The 26,742-nt window shown below is 35.4% G+C and overlaps 1 protein-coding gene across 1 annotated transcript; it reads right to left on the bottom strand.

Moving 5' to 3' along the window:
* Window positions 1-3,957: 3,957 nt before the first annotated feature.
* On the bottom strand, window positions 3,958-11,191 carry LOC146949249 (uncharacterized). The gene is made up of 8 exons (XM_085748503.1): window positions 11,177-11,191; window positions 8,300-8,875; window positions 7,417-7,482; window positions 7,224-7,289; window positions 6,768-6,984; window positions 5,030-6,680; window positions 4,833-4,932; window positions 3,958-4,363 (listed from the first exon to the last, which is right to left on the bottom strand). Exons 1-5 carry the CDS (start codon window positions 11,189-11,191, stop codon window positions 6,964-6,966), a joined length of 744 nt encoding a protein of 247 aa, XP_085604629.1. The 3' UTR covers window positions 3,958-4,363; window positions 4,833-4,932; window positions 5,030-6,680; window positions 6,768-6,963.
* Window positions 11,192-26,742: the final 15,551 nt, after the last annotated feature.

Here is a 26,742-nt window from a genome sequence, read left to right as displayed (position 1 = left end):
TAAGTCGTCGAGTCGTTATGAAGTCATCAAGTTGTTAAGATGTTATGTTGTCAAGATGTTAAGATGTCATAGATGTTCATGAAGTTTCTAAGACGTAAGATGTTGAGTCCATGCATACTCATTTAAAGATGAGGGCTCATGCCCTGGAGCTTTTGCTCAACCAAGACGATGGAGCTTTTGCTCAACCACGACGATGGAGCTTATGCTCAACCACGACGATGGGGGCTTATGCCCTAGGAGTATATTTATGCTCAACCACGACGATGAGGGCTTATGCCCTAAAATGGTACCACATGCATTTGCATTTCATGATGATTCAAGATGGTTTAAGACGTTAAGAGTTGCATAGTCGAGTTTAGATGCATTGTCAAGTCAAGTTGTTAAGTTGTGATGTTTTAACGAATTACTTTGTGATGTCTTTTAGTATGATGATATGTGACAATGACTGTGACTGCTATATGATGATATTTTGCTAAGATAAATGATGATGTTTATGTGTTTAATTATAGTTGTTAAATTATAAGATGTTTATGTTGTTAAATGTAATTTATGATTTATGAGCTTAATATTATTGTTTGAGAAATCTCACCCCTTCTGTTGGAATGTTGCCCTTATGTTGGTAACGCGCACGTAACCAGGACTAGCTGTTGTTGTGAGTAATCTCCGCCGTGTCGTCTTAGGTGCTCTGATACGTAACGGGATGAGAATTATGTCTTTACTTTCTATTCCTTACGTATTGTTTTTATGAGAATTATAATGAAGTTGTCGGATTTAACAAATCATGATGTTTAGACTATTTATGAGACTATAGTGATGAGGCCTTGGTGTCAAAGATTATTTTTATGATGTTGAACTAATTCCGCTGCAAAGTTTAGAAATACTTATGTTGAATGATTTTTGAAGGATAAATTATTATTTATTCTATTTATGATTTTTAAGAAAAGAATGTGACATTCCGTTTTATGTTGAAAAACTCTGATTTATTTATGAAATTTCTATGTTGGGAAAACGGGGTGTTACAATTGGTATCAGAGCAGGTTGGTCCGTCCGGCCAAGTAGATGAGTCGTTGTGTCGTGTCGTCATGTTTTCTAGTTAGTTGTTATGTTTTTTTTATGTGATCATGTTTAACTGACCAACTTGATGTAGTTTTTATGTTTTGTTTGATGAAGTAATGACTAAACTTATTTTCTATTGTGCTTGAATTTCGAGGACGAAATTCCTTTAAGTTGGGGAGAGTTGTAACGCCCTCCTTTTTATTTAATTATTTTAAATGAGTTTTAGAATATATTTATATGATTAGTGTGATTTATAAGATTTATGTGATTTATATGATTTTAGAGAAATTTATGAGACGTTGTGACTTATTTTATTGTTTAATAAAATAAGATTCGAAAATAAAATAAAATAAATATTAAGTTGTGGAGTTATTTTGTGTAGAAATATATTTGTTATTTGATGAAGAGATATATTTGTTATTTTGTGTAGAAATATATATATTATTTGGTGTAGAAATATATTTGTTATTTTGTGTGGAAATATATATGTTATTTAGTGTAGAAATATATTTGTTATTTTGTGTGGAAATATATATGTTATCTGGTGTAGAAATATATTTATTATTCAATGAAGAGGTATATTTGTTATTTGGTGTTAAAATATTATATACATATATATTTTGATGAAATATGCTATTATTTGTTATATGGTGTATTATTATATATTTAGTGGAAGACTATATTTAGTAGAGAAATATTATTTATTAGAATATGAGGGTTATTAGTGTGAGTGGATTTGGGGGTTAGAATAGAAAGAAGAATAAGTTGTTGGGCCTAAATAGATTTGGGAAGAATATTTTAGTATTATAAATAGAGAAGCTTAGGTTGGAAAGAGTTTACCTTAAACCGCTTTTTGGAAAAGAGGAGAACAAGAAAGAAGAGAAGAGAAGAGAAAAGTCAAGAGAAGAGGAGAATACCTTAGGAAAGAAGAACGCTGCTGCTGATTCAGGAATTAATCTAAGGTAAGGGTGAGACTATATTTCACTAATATTAAGTCTGTAGATCATTAGATTGCATCTAACGTGTTTTAGGATGAGTTTTGTAAGATTATGAGAATTAGGGTTTGAGTGAGAATTGATGATTAGGTGATGAAAAACCGTTGAATTGATGTAAGGGGGAGTCTATATTCATCATAAAGATTGTATAAACATATGGGTAGTGAAGGGTTTTGTTTTTCATTGTTTTTTTATGATCTTTTTCTTTTTAATGAGTTTGAATTCATGCTCTAATTTATTGTGCTTTTGGGTATATCCTTATATCTGACTTCACTATTTTTATGTGCTAGATTTGTAGTTGATTGAGCTTATATCCATTAGATGCAGATTTTTTTAATTGTTGAACTTGAAACGAACGAGACAAAATATTTTACCACGAGGGAAAACCCATAATGATATCAGTTACTTTATTTTGATCAAATAATGTTTGAGCAAGTACTGTTATTAATTAACGCTTTTGCCGAGGAATGTGTCATTTTGTGTTTTCTTCCCTATTGATTTAGTTGTATGTGTTGTGCTTACCCATATATACACTACTCTGTTAATTTATAAACGGCCAATACTTGCTGTTCGATTTGTTACTTAAAAACTCAATGGAGAATAGTTCATCATAATTGAATTTTAATTGTTGCTCTTTTGTTTCAACCGTGATAATAGCCATTAGTTTTAGATTAGGGGATTAAAAAGGGAAACATGATTTCTTTCTAAATAAATTGATAGTGCTACTTTTGATGAACTAAAATAGTCACGTGATAAATTATTGTTTTTTTTGAACATGTTTGTTTAGCCAATCATCTTAATTTAATTAGCTGAGGATAACTAACTTCGTTAGTTCTTTTAATTTGCATAAATAATTATGTGTTATTATGTGTTAATTATGATGCTTATGATGATGCGATGTTTAAGATGTTGTGGATTACCGTTTGTTGTTATGTTGTGATGCTGATGTGATACGAATTATTTATATACTGTTGAGTCTTATTTAAGATGTAAGTTTCGGGATAAGTCAAAGAGTTTGTTAAGTCGTCGAGTCGTTATGAAGTCATCAAGTTGTTAAGATGTTATGTTGTCAAGATGTTAAGATGTCATAGATGTTCATGAAGTTTCTAAGACGTAAGATGTTGAGTCCATGCATACTCATTTAAAGATGAGGGCTCATGCCCTGGAGCTTTTGCTCAACCAAGACGATGGAGCTTTTGCTCAACCACGACGATGGAGCTTATGCTCAACCACGACGATGGGGGCTTATGCCCTAGGAGTATATTTATGCTCAACCACGACGATGAGGGCTTATGCCCTAAAATGGTACCACATGCATTTGCATTTCATGATGATTCAAGATGGTTTAAGACGTTAAGAGTTGCATAGTCGAGTTTAGATGCATTGTCAAGTCAAGTTGTTAAGTTGTGATGTTTTAACGAATTACTTTGTGATGTCTTTTAGTATGATGATATGTGACAATGACTGTGACTGCTATATGATGATATTTTGCTAAGATAAATGATGATGTTTATGTGTTTAATTATAGTTGTTAAATTATAAGATGTTTATGTTGTTAAATGTAGAAACTTGCCATATAGCAACGGCAAAAACAGTTGGTAAAGGTCCAAAAAACCGTTGCTATAGGTCAAAAACCTATACCAACGGCCACTTGTTGCCGTCTACAATAATATGCCTATACCAACGGCAAAATGCAGTTGCAATAGCCTATACCAACTGAAATTTGGAGCGTTGGAAAAATATTTGGAGCTATAGCAACGGCGTTTTACCCCTATTTAATAGATTTAGCCCGCTGTTGGTATAAGTCCAGACTGTCCGTTGCTATAGGTCTGCTTCTGTTTTTTTTTTTTTTTACAAATAATATTTTTGTCGAAAATAAAATATTTTTTATATGCACCGCACAATATTTAAAGCAAAATAAAAGAAAATTTCAATTATATTTGCCAAATTAACAAGTCTTACAAACATGTGGAACTAACATCTTACAAAATAACAAAGCTACATACCAAGCTCTTATGCTTATAGAACTTACTTAAGACTAACTATTGATGACTTATGTTTGGATTTCTATTAACGATTTAATCATATTCTCTTAAGAAACTGGAACGGAGAAGGTTATCAACACAATCTTTGAATCATATTTGAGCCCGGCACACACATCAGCAGATGTTGTGAGGAAGTAAACTTCGAACTTGCCACTTTCACTCTTCTACAAGATTCTGATGACCTGATGTCAATTCATTGTGCTCTCCATTCTTATTCTTTTGAAATTTAGCAGTCTCTATAATCCTTGTCATCCGAGGATAGCAAACCTGCAATAATAATTACAATTTCAGACATATAATTGCAAGTATTTTAATCACGCTGAACAAGTATATTATAACTCTTAATGGAGATGTAGTTATCAAACTGAAAACAGAAAAATTGCAGATTATCATAAAAAGAGATAAGTCTTAATGTTCTCTTTCTTGTACAACACAGTCAGGATCCTTTGGTTTACACAACACCGAACAGGAAACACAAAGCACACAAAAAGCCTACGTCCTACAATAACAAAACACAATAGGGAGAAAATGCAATCAATCCTAAAAGAATTCTCATCAACAAAAAACGCTTATGCCATGTAAAGGTGGGTGTAACATTTTGCCCGTTATCATCCCGGTCATATTTTAATATCAGTATTCACTCAGCACAACAAAACACAATCAGAATGTCTATTCTAGTCAACTCTCAACAAATAATGCTAAATAGTCCCTCAAATGATAATGGTATACGAAGTACCTTGCAAGGTCTGAAGAGAAGTGGCTTTCTCTTTGTAAAAATTCGCATGAAGTGTTGAAACTTGGTAGTTTGATTCTTCAAGGAACTTCCAAACTGCACTCTTATAATCTAAAAAGAAGAATTAAATAAGTTTTCTGCAACACATCTAACGACTCAGTTAACAACATCATTCATAAACCAATTTATATTTTTAATACCTCTTTGGAACTCTTTGAAAGAGCCTTAGAAGACAAAGGACATGGACATCATTGTATAAACTGGTGTTCAGTGATATCTAATTGTGTAAATAAAAGAACCAAAAAAATATGTATCATGTCTTCGCATTAATTGATAAGATAATGAAATGGGAACATAATCATCTGGACTGTTAGAAAATAAAATATGAAAGCAACAAGGAAAAAAAGGCTGAAACAAACAAGAACAAAAAGTTGAACATGTTAATCTTCCTGACCTGTTAACCAAACAATAATTTAAACCACAAAAAACAAACAAGAAGCAGAAAATGTTGCTTAATTTTGTCTAATTGTTACCAACAACATCCTATAATCCCAAGTTTATAGTGCTTTCATCCACAACAAAATTTGCGCATAAATTGTTAAAAAATGTTTTGCCCACAATCTAGTTATATGGATGATTTCAGCATAAATATAGAAGGGTATTACTACACCATATAAGCAAATCGGAACAGATTTATGACCTCAAGAACAAAAATGATCAAAAAGAGTATTGAGTACAATAACTCTCATGCCAATCATTATCTAAGTCAAGCAAACACAATAGTTGAACCTTTAGTGTTCATTTACCCAGTAAGAACCAATATCAATTAGTGAGAGACATATTCAACAAGAAAACAAATGTAGAAAATAAGCATGTGGATTATTCACAGAAAAGATCCATAAAGTTAATGCAAGCTTCAAAGTTAATCAGTTCACAGCTTTTGCTATCCCCTGCGCTGAATCATTCAAAACAAAAGTGAGAATCAGTGAGGTAGGTATAATACAAAATCAACTTCAAATATCAAAATTAGAGACATCTACATCTTAAGAATATTATTCAAACTCACATCCTCAACTGAAAAGTAGGTCTACATTAATGAACCTAAAAGTAAGTCAGCAAGACAATTTTACATTACTCACATCCTCAAATTTAACCACACTTGAGAGTAAGAGAACTGAGTACCTAATTTTACAAAGTGACTGCAGATATTCATTTCACTTGGACATGTCACAATGGCAATTTTATAAGAAAAATAGTTCAACTCTACTTTATCTTTTGCTATAGAAATAACTTATTTATAAAGACCCTTTATGCTATAAGCAACAAAGTAAGCTTTTTATCGAAAAAAGGCCTAAGTCTCACTCTCACAACAATTAAATTGTGACAATGTTTGAGAAAACTTATGAAAACAACTTATATCATGTCCATTAGTTGTTACATACACTCTCTAGGATAACTCATAAAAACAACTTATAGCTTTTCCAAAAATATTTTGAATTTATTTTATCTTGTGTTATAGAAATAGCTTAATCATCAGCTCTTAAATGATAGAAGCTTATGTCATAAGCTACCAAATAAGCTCTTTCTCCAAACACAGCCCAAGTTTCAGTCCAATTAAATCCCTAATCACTAATTCATTATAATTAAATAGCATAAATGACCACAAAAACAATTTCACATATAATAATTTAACATATGCCTCAAGGCACATTTATTAGTATATTTGCATGTATCTAACAAACAAAATCCACTTCAAACTTCAAAGAGGATTAAAAAAAACCTGAAAAAGCAGATATCTTTGCTTGGTATCAGGATCAAATATCACACAATACCCAGGCCTCCCAATCTTAACTGCAACCATAACCAACACAAAAAACATTAATTTCAATTAATAAAATAAATAATCAAACAAGAATGAAGGGATTCAATGATTCGTACCAGTTTTCTTCGAATTAACCTTCCTCTTATGGGACCGAGGTCGAGTAGGAGCATAATTAACTTCACGAGCAGCACACTTAGCACGATTTGGTTCGATGACGCTTTCCCTGTGTACGAGTAAGGTTTGTGATTTGTGAAGATGAGATTTGGATGAATCGGTGGAGAAAACAAAAATCTGAATCGAGTATGGTTGAGACTAGCGAATCTGAGAAGCAATCTGGAATTGATTTAGGTTGTCAGAAGCGATTCTATTGGAAATCAATTGAAAGGATGTGCGATTGCGTTCAGGGAAGGTGGGAAAACATGCTAACCTCAGATCCAATTAGAGAACAATAACAAACAAATACTACATCTGAGATTCTATAACTAATCAATAGTCATTAGCATGTCATAACTCACTTACATTACTCTTTCGCAAATATACTAAGCAAAGCCTGAGTCAATTGAAATATTTACATCATCTGGGTCAACAGCTGAGCCTAGCCACACTAAAGCTGTCATTCCTCTCATTCCATCAAGTACCTTTTAATTAGAAAATGCAGTTCCAAAAATAAGTTACATTGCAAGCTTATAGCTAAGAAAGTGGGACTTCATTTAATACTGCTAGTAACTAGAAACTCTGTAGCTAATAAACATGTAATATAATTACCATATCAGCAGTGATTTTTCCCAATTCAACACTTCCATGCTCTTTCTTCAGCTTCTTAACACGTTCCTACAACCAGGTTTTATCCCAAGATTAAAACATAGCATAAATACAAATTCTTAGTCATGCTAATTGAAGATTTGAATCAGAGAAGAACAAGAGAACTACAACTAAATGCACATTGGAAGTTGAGCACAGCACATGAAAGAATTTAGTCACAATCACTTCCACCCATTACGACCAGATAATTAAAACACTCCAAGACCCTGATTGGATTGGCTTTTTTGAGCTTATCTACTGATATAGATTTTGTGAGAAAGTTTGGGAGAACTTACAAAAAACACTGTTAAGAGAAGACCGTGATTTGTAAACATGGTTTTGAAAAAGGGTTTTCGATATGGGTTGCGACATCAAGGTTTTAGAAATATGATGTCTCTGCAACCACTATTGAGACTACATTGGCCCCATTTGACCACGATCATTTGCAATAGCAAATCATGATGCGACCACAACCATGATTTAAAACATTGTTTGAGAAACATAAACACAACTAGAAACTACTCTAAACATCCGATGTGGCCAAAAAAAACACCCTCAAACAATTCACCATGATCATGATAATATCACAAAGCAATTGTAATCAAAACACAAGCATCGAAGTGATCTACTTATCCACAACAATTAACACTAACAAAAATTACACAAACTAATCAATCATTTATGCATACTAAAAATAAACTTATCTCACTAAATTTCTATTATAAACTACTTTTAAACTGAAAATAGTAAGCAAATCATCATAATGATAACCGCTACAATTAATTAAAGTTCAACTGCATAATCAAGCGAATTAGATTGACCGCACAAAATTGCTGATAGAAACTACCTTAAGCCTATGATTAACAGCAGGATGAATATCGATCTGCGAATCCTCCGCGGCATCAGCATCACCAGACTCCTTATCATGTTCCCTCCTCACATACATCTCATGATCAGAAAGCGCCACATTGAAATCAAAAGCTTCATTCCTCTCCGCAAACCCTAATCCAATAAACGCATGCTTCCCTTGTCCATCCTCAATCTTAAGCACGAAATATATCGACGAATCGAGAACCGGTTCAACCGAACCCACACGCTGACCAGGAAAAACAAAACACGCGGCGAAGAGATCGCCAGAGTTGGGATCTTCTAACCGGGCAATCTGGAATTGATTTAGGTTGTGAGAAGCGATTCTATTGGAAATCAATTGAAAGGATGTGCGATTGCGTTCAGGGAAGGTGGGATCTTGAATCTGAGACGATCTGGATTTGATTTGGGGTGAGGATCGATTTGGGATTGAGATTCTCAAACTAGGGATTGAAGTTTTTGTTCTGTGAGGAGTTTTATGGTGAGAGAGAGAGAAATACGAAGAAAAACAATTAAAAGAGGGTGAAAAAATTGAGCGCTTGGTATTTCGCGGTATCTGAATATTTGGTGAAAATTGGGAAAATTTGGGCGCGTTTTATCTCGGATCCTATAGCAACGGATGGTTTGGAATTTCGGTTGTTATAGGTTGCCTATATCAACGCCTTCTTCTAGAGTTGCTAAAGGTCACCGTTGCTATATGGCAAATTTCTTGTAGTGTGAGCTTAATATTATTGTTTGAGAAATCTCACCCCTTCTGTTGGAATGTTGCCCTTATGTTGGTAACGCGCACGTAACCAGGACTAGCTGTTGTTGTGAGTAATCTCCGCCGTGTCGTCTTAGGTGCTCTGATACGTAACGGGATGAGAATTATGTCTTTACTTTCTATTCCTTACGTATTGTTTTTATGAGAATTATAATGAAGTTGTCGGATTTAACAAATCATGATGTTTAGACTATTTATGAGACTATAGTGATGAGGCCTTGGTGTCAAAGATTATTTTTATGATGTTGAACTAATTCCGCTGCAAAGTTTAGAAATACTTATGTTGAATGATTTTTGAAGGATAAATTATTATTTATTCTATTTATGATTTTTAAGAAAAGAATGTGACATTCCGTTTTATGTTGAAAAACTCTGATTTATTTATGAAATTTCTATGTTGGGAAAACGGGGTGTTACAATTGGTATCAGAGCAGGTTGGTCCGTCCGGCCAAGTAGATGAGTCGTTGTGTCGTGTCGTCATGTTTTCTAGTTAGTTGTTATGTTTTTTTTATGTGATCATGTTTAACTGACCAACTTGATGTAGTTTTTATGTTTTGTTTGATGAAGTAATGACTAAACTTATTTTCCATTGTGCTTGAATTTCGAGGACGAAATTCCTTTAAGTTGGGGAGAGTTGTAACGCCCTCCTTTTTATTTAATTATTTTAAATGAGTTTTAGAATATATTTATATGATTTGTGTGATTTATATGATTTATGTGATTTATATGATTTTAGAGAAATTTATGAGACGTTGTGACTTATTTTATTGTTTAATAAAATAAGATTCGAAAATAAAATAAAATAAATATTAAGTTGTGGAGTTATTTTGTGTAGAAATATATTTGTTATTTGATGAAGAGATATATTTGTTATTTTGTGTAGAAATATATATATTATTTGGTGTAGAAATATATTTGTTATTTTGTGTGGAAATATATATGTTATTTAGTGTAGAAATATATTTGTTATTTTGTGTGGAAATATATATGTTATCTGGAGTAGAAATATATTTATTATTCAATGAAAATGTATATTTGTTATTTGGTGTTAAAATATTATATACATATATATTTTGATAAAATATGCTATTATTTGTTATATGGTGTATTATTATATATTTAGTGGAAGACTATATTTAGTAGAGAAATATTATTTATTAGAATATGAGGGTTATTAGTGTGAGTGGATTTGGGGGTTAGAATAGAAAGAAGAATAAGTTGTTGGGCCTAAATAGATTTGGGAAGAATATTTTAGTATTATAAATAGAGAAGCTTAGGTTGGAAAGAGTTTACCTTAAACCGCTTTTTGGAAAAGAGGAGAACAAGAAAGAAGAGAAGAGAAGAGAAAAGTCAAGAGAAGAGGAGAATACCTTAGGAAAGAAGAACGCTGCTGCTGATTCAGGAATTAATCTAAGGTAAGGGTGAGACTATATTTCACTAATATTAAGTCTGTAGATCATTAGATTGCATCTAACGTGTTTTAGGATGAGTTTTGTAAGATTATGAGAATTAGGGTTTGAGTGAGAATTGATGATTAGGTGATGAAAAACCGTTGAATTGATGTAAGGGGGAGTCTATATTCATCATAAAGATTGTATAAACATATGGGTAGTGAAGGGTTTTGTTTTTCATTTTTTTTTTATGATCTTTTTCTTTTTAATGAGTTTAAATTCATGCTCTAATTTATTGTGCTTTTGGGTATATCCTTATATCTGACTTCACTATTTTTATGTGCTAGATTTGTAGTTGATTGAGCTTATATCCATTAGATGCAGATTTTTTTAATTGTTGAACTTGAAACGAACGAGACAAAATATTTTACCACGAGGGAAAACCCATAATGATATCAGTTACTTTATTTTGATCAAATAATGTTTGAGCAAGTACTGTTATTAATTAACGCTTTTGCCGAGGAATGTGTCATTTTGTGTTTTCTTCCCTATTGATTTAGTTGTATGTGTTGTGCTTACCCATATATACACTACTCTGTTAATTTATAAACGGCCAATACTTGCTGTTCGATTTGTTACTTAAAAACTCAATGGAGAATAGTTCATCATAATTGAATTTTAATTGTTGCTCTTTTTTTTCAACCGTGATAATAGCCATTAGTTTTAGATTAGGGGATTAAAAAGGGAAACATGATTTCTTTCTAAATAAATTGATAGTGCTACTTTTGATGAACTAAAATAGTCACGTGATAAATTATTGTTTTTTTTGAACATGTTTGTTTAGCCAATCATCTTAATTTAATTAGCTGAGGATAACTAACTTCGTTAGTTCTTTTAATTTGCATAAATAATTATGTGTTATTATGTGTTAATTATGATGCTTATGATGATGCGATGTTTAAGATGTTGTGGATTACCGTTTGTTGTTATGTTGTGATGCTGATGTGATACGAATTATTTATATACTGTTGAGTCTTATTTAAGATGTAAGTTTCGGGATAAGTCAAAGAGTTTGTTAAGTCGTCGAGTCGTTATGAAGTCATCAAGTTGTTAAGATGTTATGTTGTCAAGATGTTAAGATGTCATAGATGTTCATGAAGTTTCTAAGACGTAAGATGTTGAGTCCATGCATACTCATTTAAAGATGAGGGCTCATGCCCTGGAGCTTTTGCTCAACCAAGACGATGGAGCTTTTGCTCAACCACGACGATGGAGCTTATGCTCAACCACGACGATGGGGGCTTATGCCCTAGGAGTATATTTATAAGTTGTGATGTTTTAACGAATTACTTTGTGATGTCTTTTAGTATGATGATATGTGACAATGACTGTGACTGCTATATGATGATATTTTGCTAAGATAAATGATGATGTTTATGTGTTTAATTATAGTTGTTAAATTATAAGATGTTTATGTTGTTAAATGTAATTTATGATTTATGAGCTTAATATTATTGTTTGAGAAATCTCACCCCTTCTGTTGGAATGTTGCCCTTATGTTGGTAACGCGCACGTAACCAGGACTAGCTGTTGTTGTGAGTAATCTCCGCCGTGTCGTCTTAGGTGCTCTGATACGTAACGGGATGAGAATTATGTCTTTACTTTCTATTCCTTACGTATTGTTTTTATGAGAATTATAATGAAGTTGTCGGATTTAACAAATCATGATGTTTAGACTATTTATGAGACTATAGTGATGAGGCCTTGGTGTCAAAGATTATTTTTATGATGTTGAACTAATTCCGCTGCAAAGTTTAGATATACTTATGTTGAATGATTTTTGAAGGATAAATTATTATTTATTCTATTTATGATTTTTAAGAAAAGAATGTGACATTCCGTTTTATGTTGAAAAACTCTGATTTATTTATGAAATTTCTATGTTGGGAAAACGGGGTGTTACAATTGGTATCAGAGCAGGTTGGTCCGTCCGGCCAAGTAGATGAGTCGTTGTGTCGTGTCGTCATGTTTTCTAGTTAGCTGTTATGTTTTTTTTATGTGATCATGTTTAACTGACCAACTTGATGTAGTTTTTATGTTTTGTTTGATGAAGTAATGACTAAACTTATTTTCTATTGTGCTTGAATTTCGAGGACGAAATTCCTTTAAGTTGGGGAGAGTTGTAACGCCCTCCTTTTTATTTAATTATTTTAAATGAGTTTTAGAATATATTTATATGATTTGTGTGATTTATATGATTTATGTGATTTATATGATTTTAGAGAAATTTATGAGACGTTGTGACTTATTTTATTGTTTAATAAAATAAGATTCGAAAATAAAATAAAATAAATATTAAGTTGTGGAGTTATTTTGTGTAGAAATATATTTGTTATTTGATGAAGAGATATATTTGTTATTTTGTGTAGAAATATATATATTATTTGGTGTAGAAATATATTTGTTATTTTGTGTGGAAATATATATGTTATTTAGTGTAGAAATATATTTGTTATTTTTTGTGGAAATATATATGTTATCTGGTGTAGAAATATATTTATTATTCAATGAAGAGGTATATTTGTTATTTGGTGTTAAAATATTATATACATATATATTTTGATAAAATATGCTATTATTTGTTATATGGTGTATTATTATATATTTAGTGGAAGACTATATTTAGTAGAGAAATATTATTTATTAGAATATGAGGGTTATTAGTGTGAGTGGATTTGGGGGTTAGAATAGAAAGAAGAATAAGTTGTTGGGCCTAAATAGATTTGGGAAGAATATTTTAGTATTATAAATAGAGAAGCTTAGGTTGGAAAGAGTTTACCTTAAACCGCTTTTTGGAAAAGAGGAGAACAAGAAAGAAGAGAAGAGAAGAGAAAAGTCAAGAGAAGAGGAGAATACCTTAGGAAAGAAGAACGCTGCTGCTGATTCAGGAATTAATCTAAGGTAAGGGTGAGACTATATTTCACTAATATTAAGTCTGTAGATCATTAGATTGCATCTAACGTGTTTTAGGATGAGTTTTGTAAGATTATGAGAATTAGGGTTTGAGTGAGAATTGATGATTAGGTGATGAAAAACCGTTGAATTGATGTAAGGGGGAGTCTATATTCATCATAAAGATTGTATAAACATATGGGTAGTGAAGGGTTTTGTTTTTCATTGTTTTTTTATGATCTTTTTCTTTTTAATGAGTTTAAATTCATGCTCTAATTTATTGTGCTTTTGGGTATATCCTTATATCTGACTTCACTATTTTTATGTGCTAGATTTGTAGTTGATTGAGCTTATATCCATTAGATGCAGATTTTTTTAATTGTTGAACTTGAAACGAACACTATAGTGATGAGGCCTTGGTGTCAAAGACTATTTTTATGATGTTGAACTAATTCCGCTGCAAAGTTTAGAAATACTTATGTTGAATGATTTTTGAAGGATAAATTATTATTTATTCCATTTATGATTTTTAAGAAAAGAATGTGACATTCCGTTTTATGTTGAAAAACTCTGATTTATTTATGAAATTTCTATGTTGGGAAAACGGGGTGTTACACAAGCAAAGGAAGCTAAGAGATTAGCCAGGCTGGCTCAGTCGGACTCATCTAGTTCTATTCACTCTCCTTCGGGGTCGTTCATACACTATCTCCGGGAGGTTCTCTACACTCAACACCACCATCACCACCACCAAGGGAAACTAGTGTAACAATGGCTAATGAAGATGAGAATGCTTTTCCGATGTGGGTTAGTCCAAGAAGGCTTGCAAGCCTTGGTAATCAAACTGGTACCAAGCAAGTCGAGTTGAAATCGGGGTTGATACATTTGATCACTCAAAATCCGTTCACCGGAATGGATCATGAAGACCCTTACAAGCATCACACAAACTTCTACGTTACCGCCGGTACTCTTGCTATGAAGGAAGATGAGGAAGAAAACATGTTTTGCCAATTATTTCCTCATTCTCTAATTGGTAAGGCTAAGGAATGATATCTTGATCAAGCTACTTCTTTGATGAAAAACTGACCGGAACTAGAGAAAACGTTTCAAGAGAGGTTCTTTCCGGAGGATAGGCATCTTGAAGCTAAAACATCAATCACCACTTTTTCTCAAGGTCAAAGTGAGTCTCTATGTGAAGCTTGGGAGCGATACAAATCTTTGCTTAGGAATTGTCCGAAGCACGGTTATGATAGCAAGATGCAAATCTACCTTTTCCGTCAAGGGCTTCAAGACATGTCCAAGACGATGTTAGATGCAAGTGCTGGAGGATCTATTTCTTTGAAAAGTCCAGCTGATGCTGTCAAAATCATAAACCAAATGGCTCTCAACACTAGAAAATCATCTCACAACCGGAATCCTCAACAACGGAAAGCCGGTATTCTTGAACTAGAAGCAAATGATGTGGTTTTGGCTCAAAATAAGCTTCTCACTCAACAAATAGAAGCTATGCAAAAGGAGATGAGAGCTATGCCAAAACAAATTCTTGAATCTCTCATGAAAGAAGGAGGTACATCTCAAGTCAACTCATGTGAGCTTTGTACGGGAGATCATCCCACCGGCTATTGTCCCGCACCTGGATCTTTTGAAGAAGAAGAGGTCAACTATGTGGGAAATCAACAACAAAGACCTAACCAACCACAACAAGCCGGAAGCTCACAACAAGCTCAAAATCCGGGTACTTCCAACTTTCAAGGAAGATATCCGGGTAACCAAAACTTTCAAAGGCCATGGAGAACCCCTTACAACAATAACTACCAACATCCATAATCTAACTTCTATCAACAACCGTACCCTCAATTCCAACAACCATTCAACAACCAATATCAATTCCCACCACAAAATAACCCCCAACAACCTAACAATTCCCAAAGCACCGAAGAGACTTTGAAGCAATTTATGCAAATGTCAATGGCGAATCAAAAGAATACCGACGCGTTAATCAAAGGCCTTGAAACACAAGTTGGTCAATTAGCACAACAAATGTCTCAAGGTAATCCGCAAACGGGAACTTTCACCGCCAACACTCAAGCAAATCCTAAGGAGCATAACAAAGCATAGCAATCAAAAGCTATTGCGACACGGAGTGGGAGAGTGATCGGTAAAGGGGTAGGTGAAGAGATTGTATTTGAAAAGAAGGTTGAAGATGTTGTTAACGAGGAGGATCTAGTGAAGTTCGAGGAGGATGTAGTGGAGATAGAAAAGGATGTGTACATAGAAAATAAAGGTGAATTAGTTGAAAAATAGAAAAATGAAAAAAGAGAATTCGTTGAACAAGAGTCGATGGAGAGAAAAAGTAAAGCTGTGGTGCAAGAAAAAGGCAAGAAGAACGAAGTTAATAAGCAAGTGGTGGCTCAACGTCTACCGTATCCACATGCTCCATCGAAGAAAGATAAAGAGCGGCAATACGCAAGGTTTCTTGAACTCTTCAAGAAGTTGCAAATTGACATACCATTCTCAGAAGCCTTGGAGCAAATGCCGGTCTATGCTAAATTCATGAAAGACATCCTTTCTAAGAAGAGAAAAGTCAATGATGAAGAGACTATCCAAATTAATGCCAATTGTAGTGCTATCATTCAAAGAAGGTTGCCAAAGAAAGAGCAAGATCCGGGAAGAGTTACTCTACTGGTAGCTATTGGCACAAACCATGTAGGTAAAGCACTACTTGATCTTGGATCAAGCATAAATCTCATGCCTTTGTCCGTTGCCAAAAGAGTTGGTGACCTTTGTATAAAGCGGACTAGGATGATGTTGCAATTGGCCGACAAATCCTTTGCAAAACCACTAGGTATGGCCGAAGATGTTCTTGTAAAAGTGGACAAATTTGTTTTTCCGGCTGACTTTGTGGTTATGGATGTCGAAGAAGATGAGGATGTGCCTCTTTTAATGGGAAGGAATTTCATGCAAACGGCTCGGATGATGATTGATCTTGATGATAATATCATGAAGGTTAAGGTAAATAATGAAGAGGTTACTTTCAACATCCGGGAAGCCTTGAAGTACTCAAAAGACAAGGGTGCATGCTTCAAAATGGATGCAACCGAAGAAGACATCTTGACTACTCGGAAGCAATTGCACAAGAGAACACCCCTTGAGAGTGCTTTGGTGGACACACTCAATGTTATTGATGAAGATGAAGCAAGAGACGTTGAAGAGTGTTTGAAGGAGCTAGATTCCTTGAAGGAGATTCTTCCTAATCAAGCCATACTTGAAGATTTGAAAGAAGAATCCAAGGAAGAAGCAAAAGTTGATGACACCAAGGTAGAATTAAATGTTTTACCATCTAATTTGAAATATGTTTTTCTTGAGAAAGATGGTACAAAGTCGGTGATCATTAGTAGCTCCTTGTCCATCAATGATGAAACAAAGTTGGTAGAGGTCCTCAAAGCCAACAAGGAAGCGATAGGATGGAAGTTATCCGACTTGAAAGGGATAAGTCCATCTTATTGTATGCACAAGATTATGATGGAAGAAAACTTCAAACCGGTAGCACAACCGCAACGCCACTTGAATCCAAACATGAAAGAGGTGGTGCGAAAGGAAGTAGTGAAGTTGCTTAAAGCCGGCATGATCTATCCAATCTCGGATAGTGCTTGGGTAAGCCCGGTTCAAGTAGTTCCTAAGAAAGGAGGAATGACGGTGATCACTAATGATAAAAATGAGTTGATCCCAACTAGAACCGTCACCAGATGGAGGATGTGTATCGATTATAGATGACTCAATCAAGCAACAAGGAAGGATCACTTCCCATTGCCCTTCATGGATAAAATGCTTGAAAGACTCTCCGGTCAATCCTTTTATTGCTTCCTAGATGGTTGCTCCGGTTACAATCAAATCGCCGTGAGCCCAGATGACCATGAGAAGACGGCTTTCACTTGCCCCTTTGGTATTTTTGCTTATCAAAGAATGCCTTTTGGCTTGTGTAATGCACTCGCAACTTTCCAACGGTGTGTTCAAGCAATCTTCTCCAACTTAATTGGTAAATGCATGGAGGTGTTCATGGATGATTTCTCAGTTTTTGGACCATCATTTGATACGTGTTTGAAGAGCTTGGATACCGTGCTGAAGCGGTGTATTGAAACTAGCTTGGTGCTCAATTGGGAGAAATGTCATTTCATGTTTACCGAGGGTATTGTCCTTGGTCATAAAATTTCTTCAAAGGGTATCGAGGTAGACCAAGCAAAGGTCGATGTCATTGGAAAGCTTCCACCACCGGTGAATGTCAAAGGTGTGCGGAGTTTTCTTGGTCATGTCGGGTTCTACCGGAGATTCATCAAAGACTTCTCAAAGATTGCAAAGCCTATGAGCAACTTGCTCAACAAAGATAAGTCTTTTGTCTTTGATAATGAATGTCTTTATGCATTTGAAGCTTTAAAAGAAAAGTTGACCACCGCACCAATAATCATTGCTCCTAATTGGGACTTAAATTTTGAATTAATGTGTGATGCAAGTGATTATGCTGTTGGTGCGGTCTTGGGTCAACGTAAGGACAAAATTTTTCATGCTATTCACTATGTAAGTAATGTTTTAAATGAGGCACAAATCAATTATGCCACAACTGAGAAAGAGTTACTTGTAATAGTTTATGCAATGGAGAAATTTCGTTCTTACCTTGTAGGTTCCAAAATTGTTGTCTATACTGACCATGCAGCTATCAAGTATCTCCTTACTAAGTCCGACTCAAAGCCAAGACTCATCCGATGGATGTTGTTGCTTCAAGAGTTTGACTTAGAAATCAAAGATAAGAAAGGCACAGAGAATCTTGTAGCTGATCACCTTTCAAGGTTGACAAACAATGAGGTAACCAAGAATGAACCGGAAGTTCCTGAAGAATTTCCCGATGAAAGGTTGCTTGCAATCAATGTGAGACCTTGGTTTGCCGACATGGTGAACTACAAAGCAATCCGGTTCATTCCGGAAGATTATGAATGGCAACAACGCAAGAAGTTACTCCATGATGCTAATCACTATGTGTGGGATGAGCCATACTTTTTCAAAATTGGAGCGGACAATCTCTTGTGTAGGTGTGTGGATGATGAAGAGGCAAAGAAGATCCTATGACAATGTTACAATTCACCCTATGGAGGCCACTTCAACGGGGAAAGAACCGCCACAAAGGTACTTCAATCCGGGTTCTATTGGCCAACTTTATTCAAAGATGCTAATACACATTGCAAGCATTGTGATGAATGTCAAAGAACCGGATCAATATCAAAAAGAAATGAGATGCCTTTACAAATCATCCTTGAAGTGGAAGTGTTTGATTGTTGGGGTATAGATTTTGTTGGCCCTTTTCCTTCATCATATTCAAATGAGTACATCTTGGTCGCTGTTGATTATGTTTCAAAGTGGGTGGAATCCGTAGCATCGCCTAAAGCCGATAGCAAGACGGTAGTGAAGTTCCTAAAGAAGAATATTTTCACCCAGTTTGGTACACCAAGAGTTCTTATTAGTGATGGAGGCTCACACTTTTGCAATGCACAACTTGCCAAAGCCTTGGATCACTATGGAGTCAAGCACAAGGTAGCATCACCGTATCATCCGCAAACGAATGGACAAGACGAAGTTTCCAACCAGGAGGTCAGACGAATACTTGAGAAGATGGTCTCTACATCTCGGAAGGATTGGTCGGCTAAACTTGATGAATCTTTATGGGCATATAGGACTGCTTACCAGTCTCCTATAGGCCTCACTCCTTTCCAAATGGTCTATGGCAAATCTTGTCACTTACCGGTCGAGCTCGAACATAAAGCATTTTGGGCATTGAAGTTCCTAAACTTTGATCAAGAGAAGGCCGGTGAAAGACGAAAAATTCAAATGCATGAGCTTGAAGAATTGAGAAATCAAGCTTATGAGTCTTCAAAGCTTTACAAAGAACGGACCAAGAAATATCATGATAAGAAGATCATTCAAAGACAATTCATGCCGGGGCAAATGGTGTTAGTTTTCAATTCAAGACTAAGACTGTTTCCGGGCAAATTGAAGTCTAAGTGGTCCGGACCTTTCATGGTTAAAGAGGTCAAACCATATGGAGCTGTTGAACTTGAGGATCCAGTCACAAAAGCCAACTGGACAGTTAATGGGCAAAGACTTAAGCCCTATTTTGGTGGTGAAATTGATCGGAGTTTGTCGACAATTTCACTAATCGAACCATGATTTCTTCACGATAAAGACGTCGAGCTCATGACGTAAAACAAGCTCTTGCTGGGAGGCACACCCAGTTTTGTAAGTATTTTTAGTTTTATTGCATGTAGGAATATTATCATGAGCATTGCAAAGCCAAAACAAAGAGCAAACTTTTTGAGACAGTTCTGGGGAAATCTCGCGCAAGCGAGATGCATTTCGCTTAAGCGAGATTGGTTTATTTTTGAATTTGGTTATGGCATTAAACTCGCGCATGCGAGGTTTATCTCGCGCAAGCGAGTTGATTTAAAACGGTTCCCAATATCAATGCCATAACTCCTCTTAAAACCACCCAACCACCCCACTTCTCTCTTTTTCGGTTCCAAGCCACAAAACACACACACTCTTCCTTTCAAACATATACAAACCCTAAAAACTTCTTCTACAACATTCCAAGTCCAACCAAATCAAACCCAAATCATTTTATAGTCAAGCACTCACACACTTCATCATATTCATCTTGTACTTGCAGCATTCATTATCATTAACAAGTTTGAATCTACCCATTTCTCTGTTTTTATGTTAAAAATTTCATGTTCTTAGCATGTGTAGAATTGGTTAGGCTTAAGGTTAGAGACTTTGGTGTGTTTAGAGACTGTTCCATAGGTTCATAACAATGCAAGTGAATCAAAATCACAACCGATTTCCTTCAACATTCAATTTTGTGAATTTTGACCCATTTTGAAATCTTTGAAAAATAAGGGTTTTGATTGAATGTTGAGCACATTTCTTGATTTTGGTTCCTTTCCATGAATTGGTTTTGTTTGTAGAGGATTAAGGTTGAATTCTATTGAAAATATTGTGGGGTTGGTTGTGTTATGCTGGAAATGGGTTGAATTTCGCAGGTACAGAGAAACCTCGCTTAAGCGAAGTTCTTGCTTCAAAATCTCGCGCAAGCGAATTTTCCCAGAAATTCTGATGGTAGCTCGCTTCTGAGCTCGCTTAAGCGAGTCTCAAGCGAGATCTCTCTGTTCCTCTGAAAATTGTTTTAAGTTCTTTCTATCTTAACCCATTTCATTCCATACTTATGCTGATAATTGTTGCTATTCTGTATATGGTTTTTCCTGGTTGTTCTGCAGATGGCACCCAAAAATCAACAAACCAAGAAACGAAAAACCACTGCTTCCTCATCCGGTGTTGTAAACCGTCCTGCACACTTACCCAGAAACCCGGACCGTACCATTTACACTTCCAACAAAACCTATGCCAGGTTTCTTGAGCTGAAAAAAGAGAAAACTTGGCATGACAAAATTTTCCGGATTAACCCTAAGGGTGAGTATGCGGACATTGCAGCCGTTTTCTCTGAGAGAAAGTGGGAGAAACTCCTTAGCCCATACCCCAAAATCAACCTGGACCTTCTGTGTGAGTTTTATGCTAATGCCTTACCAGATTGCGATGCTAAGGAAATGCAAGCTGCATTTTCTTACACCACCATGGTGAGAGGAAAGACCATCCGCTTCGATAGGGATGCGATTAATGATTACCTAGGCAAGCCTTACACCCTACCCGACTCCGATGACCCTGACACACCTGCCTTGTGTCCTTATGGGGAAAGAGAGGATGCTGCTGATTGGGAACTTGGTAAGATTGAGAGGGAGATTTTGCTACCGGGAAGGACGTACACTGAATCCAAAGCGGGTAACCGCAATTTGGCGGCCTTCACTGATATGAGGCCAAAAGCTGGGATTATTTTTAAGTTATTGGTTCATAATGTCTGGCCAAAAAGCCATGTCACCACAACTCCAAAGAAAGTGATGCCTCCTCTGATTTGGCATATTTGCAAAGGAAGGCCGGTGGATCTAGCTTCGATTATTTCAAGAGAGCTGAAGCATGTAGCTCTCGGTGGTGTAGCAGGACCAGAGACCAGACTAGCTTTTCCGGGCTTTATTATGAATTTACTTAGGCATCATCAGGTGCCCGTCACCGAGCCTTTTTCAGAAGAGCTTGTTTCTCCCATTGATGACAAGTACATTCGGGGTTACATTTCCAGAGCACTATCTAAGGGTGCCGCTTCTTCTTCTCAAGTACCCCCACCTGAGGATGTACCCCACCTGCGGATTTTCCGGAGCATGATGATCCTCACCAGACTATGCCACCACCTCAGCAGCCCGACACTTTTGATTTTGCTTCTTTGCAGGCTTGGATGACACAGCATGAGCAGAATGCGCGGAATAGAGCTATGAGGCAAGAGCTGAGAGATAATCACATAATGGATCAGCAGGCTGCTATCTTCCGCAGCAACCAGGGCATTTATTCCCATCTTTATGATGTTCACCAGGATCCTCGATGTTTCCCATTCACTCCTGCACAGTACAATGATTCTTGCATGTGGCCTGGGGACAGGCCAATTTACCCAGGAGGGGGCAGTGGAGCAGGTGCTGCTCATACCCAGGACAAGACTGCTAGCTTCCATGGTGCTGATCATGATCCAGAGAGGACAGCCAGTGTCCATTTATCTCAGGAGGATATGGATGATGATGCGGCACACTGACTGTATTTCTTGTTTTTTTAGTGATGCTTAGTTTGCTTTGACTTCTGCTTTGACTCTTTATTTTATATTTTTATTTTTATGTTGGAACAATTTTTATGCTTTCGCACTCTTACTTTTTGAGCACGGTTTTGGGTGTTCAACATTTTGGTTTAGTTTTAATTTCATTTTGGGTTAAATAACTTAGATTGTTGTTTGGTTTTTAACTTATCGCTTTGGATGAAAATTGTTGTTTAATCTTGCTTGTGTTTCGTCAAAAGAAAAATTGCTCATGAACATCAAAGTATAAAGTGCTCCAAGGAGCCAATTATTGAGCAAAAGCAGGTGAGTGATAATGATATGAATTGTGAGAAAGCGCAAAGCCAAGGTATTGGTTTCCTGTTGTTCTAGGTGTTACTACGAATTTGAAACTTGTACTTTGCACAAAATGTATCTCATTTAATTCTTTTCATAAACATAAATAATTTTGAACCACTTAGTACTTAACATAAATGTGAGGTAGCTTCAATCTGTTGTATATATATGCTGGAGACCGATAATCACTGTCTAACTTGTTTTTATTATGTTAAATCTGATAATTATTTTGAATTGTTCGAAAGCATGGAAAGGATCAAGGGACTTTTTGAATTGAGATTAACCGAATTGACCACATAAAGCCTACCTGTGAGAAGAGTGAGTATCTGATACCCCAATCTGAGCCAAATGAATCAAGTCCTCAAACATGAACTGTCAATATTCATAAGCACAATGCTCATTGAATTTGCATGAAATTTTTCAAAAATCCAGTTCATGCTTGACTCTTATAGGACTTTGATATTTTTACTTTGTTGAACCCTTAACCTTATTGTACAGTGTCCCTTGCCTTAAGATAGGGGAACATTCAATTAAAGTTTTGTTGTATTCAAGTTGGAGAGAAATAGGAGGCATTGTATGTCAATTATCTTGGTGATTTGTTAAAATAACCTGACAACATTGAAGAAAAGAAAATTTTGTACATTAGAAAAAGAAAAAGAAAAGAAAAGAAAAAAAAAGAAGAAAAAGAAAGAAAAATCAAAAATAGAATAAGTTGTCAAGGTTATCGGTTAGATTGTTTATCACCAAGGGTTTGTAATGATTGGTAGGGAAGGTAATGAGTTTTAATTGTTTATACAAGGAATGTTCCTCTTTGATAGGCTTTCTGATCAATTGCCCCACATATGACATTTCTTTTGCAACCCGGCCAAGTTATAACCCTAGAAAGACCTTTTGATCCATGCTTTTGTGCTTTTTGAGACGATTTTTGGATGGACACCTAATTTAATCAGGATGTTAACATGATTGTTGGATGAGTGTTCATTACCCTCGCTTTGTTATCATAGTATTCATTTACTTTTAAAGAAGTGTGTTAGGTGTGGTTCATAGTTAGTTATGTTTATGTTTTGAAGTTTATGATGTAAATTTTGTGTTTAGAACTGGTTTCACATTCATAGTTGTGCTTAGAATAATGGAGAACTTCATGCTTGCCGCGCATTCACATTTGAATCAACACTTGAAAATTTTTAATGTTTTGAATTGTTTGGTACTGTGCTGGAAAGCTTGTCCAAAGCCTTGTTAGTTTCCTTTTGATTCTTTTGTTTGAGGACAAACAAAAAGCTAAGTTGGGGAGAGTTTGATAAGTGCTCAAAAGTAATATATTTCATGTGTTAAAAGAGGCATTTTTAGTGACTTGTTATGCAAGTTATCTACGGAAAAGCAATCAATTGTTGTAATTATACCATTTATGCTTTATATGCCTAACTCTACCCAATTTATGCAGGAAATGACAAGCAAGGACCAAAACTCAAGTGTGTGAACCAAGGAAATCTCGCTTACGCGAGATCATCTCGCTTACGCGAGATTTCTCCAGGGAGCAGCTGAACATTTCGCTTACATCTCGCTTCCAGGGTCGCTTGTGGAATTTAGAATCTCGCTTACGCGAGATCATCTCGCTTACGCGAGATTTCTCTAGGGAGCAATTGTGAATCTCGCTTTCCATCTCGCTTCCATGTCGCTCAAGCATGATTCAAAGGCGGTTTAAGGTTAAGCAACCTCACTTACGCGAGGTCAATCTCGCTTACGCGAGATTTCTCCAGGGATCATCTACCAGAACTCGCTGCTGGCTCGCTTCCAACTCGCTTACGCGAGATGCATCTTCTTCAAGGATCAGGGCTACGTGCCAAGGCTTCATTGGCCAGTTTTAGATATATTGCTTCTCGCTTGAGCAAGATTTACCTCGCTTAAGCGGGATTACACGAAAATAGCCCATTTAAATAGAAGTTTTACCTCTCTTTTGAACTATTCACTATTCCATTGATAATTTTATACATTCTAAGAGAGAGGTCAGAGCTATTTCCAAGAGAGAAACACAAAGCAAGTGGTTTAGGAGTAGATTTAACTCAAGATCACTTTGGACACGAAGGATCTTGACATGGAATCTTCATCTTTCCTTCATCCCTTGTGTAGTATACATGTCTATGTGTAGCTATCATCTACTTTGTAGTATTGAGGTAACAAACAAGCTATTATGTAATCTTTTGATCTTTTAATGTATAAGGTTCTAGCTTAATGATTCAATATTGTTGTTATTCTTATGTTTAATGCTTTCAATGAGATTCAAGATGATTTGGACACAAACTCTTGAATCTAGAACTAGAATAACAATCTATCTTATGTTATAACACTCTTGACAAGTTTGTAAACCTTTGATAATTACTTTTAATCAAGAATTTAATGCTTTCGGATACTTAATCAGGCTGGACACGGTCGATTAAGTTATCCGATCGACTTTGTTATCGTTTAAGGGATTTAGACACGAATGTTTAAACGCTAACTTAGAAATAACGATGTCGCTTTGGACACGAAGGATGTTGTAGAAATGATTGTGATAATATTGGTTATAAAGCTAGAGTCTGTTAATCGATCTAGAGATTGCCGTTGTTATGCTTGCGTGTTATCTTATACCGCAAGTGAAATAGTTCGATCCTCTCTCGTTTTTACTTTTATGTCATTTTTGGATATAGTGTTACAAACAAACATTTTATAAACGATACCTTAATGTGAAAGATTGTGAAAATGCTTATGATTAACGTAACTCCCTGTGGAAAACGATCCAATATATACTCACGTGAACGTAGTTATATGACATGTAGAAAAACTACATCAGTGGGGTTAGAATATCATTGTGACACCTCTAATTGTTTCAATTTGTTGTCTAAGGAGGGTAGAAGAAAGTGGAGGGCAGAAGGAGGGTGTGAGGTGGTGAGGGAGTTAGGAAAGGGTTACGAGGGAGGTGTAGAGGAGTAAGAAGGGTGGGTATGTCGGCGTGTGTTGGGATGGAAGGTTATTATCGATGAAGATTATTGGTTATAATGTGAGGGGTTTAGGGGGTGGTGAGAAGAGGGCGGAGATTCAGAGGCTGGTTAATGAGAAACTTCCGTTGGTGTTGTGTATTCAGGAAACAAAGTTGACTGTGATGAAAACTAGAGGTCATTCGGTAAGAAAAGTGAAAACAAGAAGAAAAGTGAAAGCCAAGTATCAGAAGTTGGCTTCCGAAATGAAAACAAGAAGAAAAGTGATCTTGATGTATTCAAAAAGATCTTATAGTAGGTAAGCCTATTTGAGGTTAAGGACATCTTCCAAGAATTATCATTGTATGTCTTTGATGACTCGTTTCGTTGACAACAATTGGAAGTTAAACAGGAAGGCGTGGCGCATCCTTGAACACGCTTAATTATATCATGTAGATTTTTGCTTGATCCGCAGTAGTCATACATCCAATCAAAACATGTTTTCCACAAATATACACTTACATTCCAATGAAATAGAGTGAAATAGATGTAATTATTGCTATGTATCTCAGAAATCAAAGGAATACGAAGGGAAATACATTTCTAGTTTGCACGAAAAGCAAATGGCCTCTGAAATAAATTATGTTTGGGATTTGACAGAGAGAGTTTCCACGTAATCTCTTCTTCAAACGATAAGTAAAAGGTAATGATAACAAGTGTCCTAAGTGCCCTTAGAGTACTTGTTAAGAAGCTTAAAATGGAAATAAGTGACAAATTTATGATAAAAAAAAAAGTAAACTTTTAAAAATTAAAGGTGTTAAATGCACCATTTATAAGATAAAGTTTCTTTTTTGAATTTCTTATCAAGTGCCTTTAGGGCACTTGTTAACATTTCACTAAGTAAAAACATTTCAAAATCTACTCAAATCCATTTCAACAAAAATAACCAATATAAACCAAAAACGAAACAGAGAGAGTTTCCACCACCATTGTGACGGTTTGCAACCACCATGATCGTTGTCGCTCCTCACACATGTCACCTCGATTATCGTCTTATTCAACATTGAAAATATGCTCTATTTTCTCGTTGTACTTGTTCCTGCTCCTAATCACCAACATTTTTTTTAATTGGATTCAAATCTCTTTAATCCTTAAGTTTTTAGAACACAAGTTGTACAATTTTTTTTTTGAAAGACAAGTTGTACAACTTGATAGTTCTAAAACTCTTTTTTTGTTTGTAATAAACTATCAAATGGACTATCTTAAGAGGGTTAAGTGGATGTATAT

The sequence above is a fragment of the Medicago sativa genome, chromosome 2 (assembly GCF_051527215.1).
Source record: "Medicago sativa cultivar Bolivia chromosome 2, Bolivia_mono, whole genome shotgun sequence".
Lineage (NCBI taxonomy): Eukaryota > Viridiplantae > Streptophyta > Magnoliopsida > Fabales > Fabaceae > Medicago > Medicago sativa.
The sequence above is the reverse complement of the archived record's forward strand: the minus strand, read 5'-3'. Positions and strand labels throughout refer to the sequence as shown.

What these genes read in the sequence shown, in the direction of transcription:
- LOC146949249 (XM_085748503.1), bottom strand. An exon ending in GAAAAATCACTGCTGATATG is followed by an intron (nt 7,290 to 7,416) that starts GTAATTATATTA and finishes TCTAATTAAAAG; the next exon opens with GTACTTGATGGAATGAGAGG. An exon ending in CAGCTGTTGACCCAGATGAT is followed by an intron (nt 6,985 to 7,223) that starts GTAAATATTTCA and finishes AATCAATTCCAG; the next exon opens with ATTGCTTCTCAGATTCGCTA.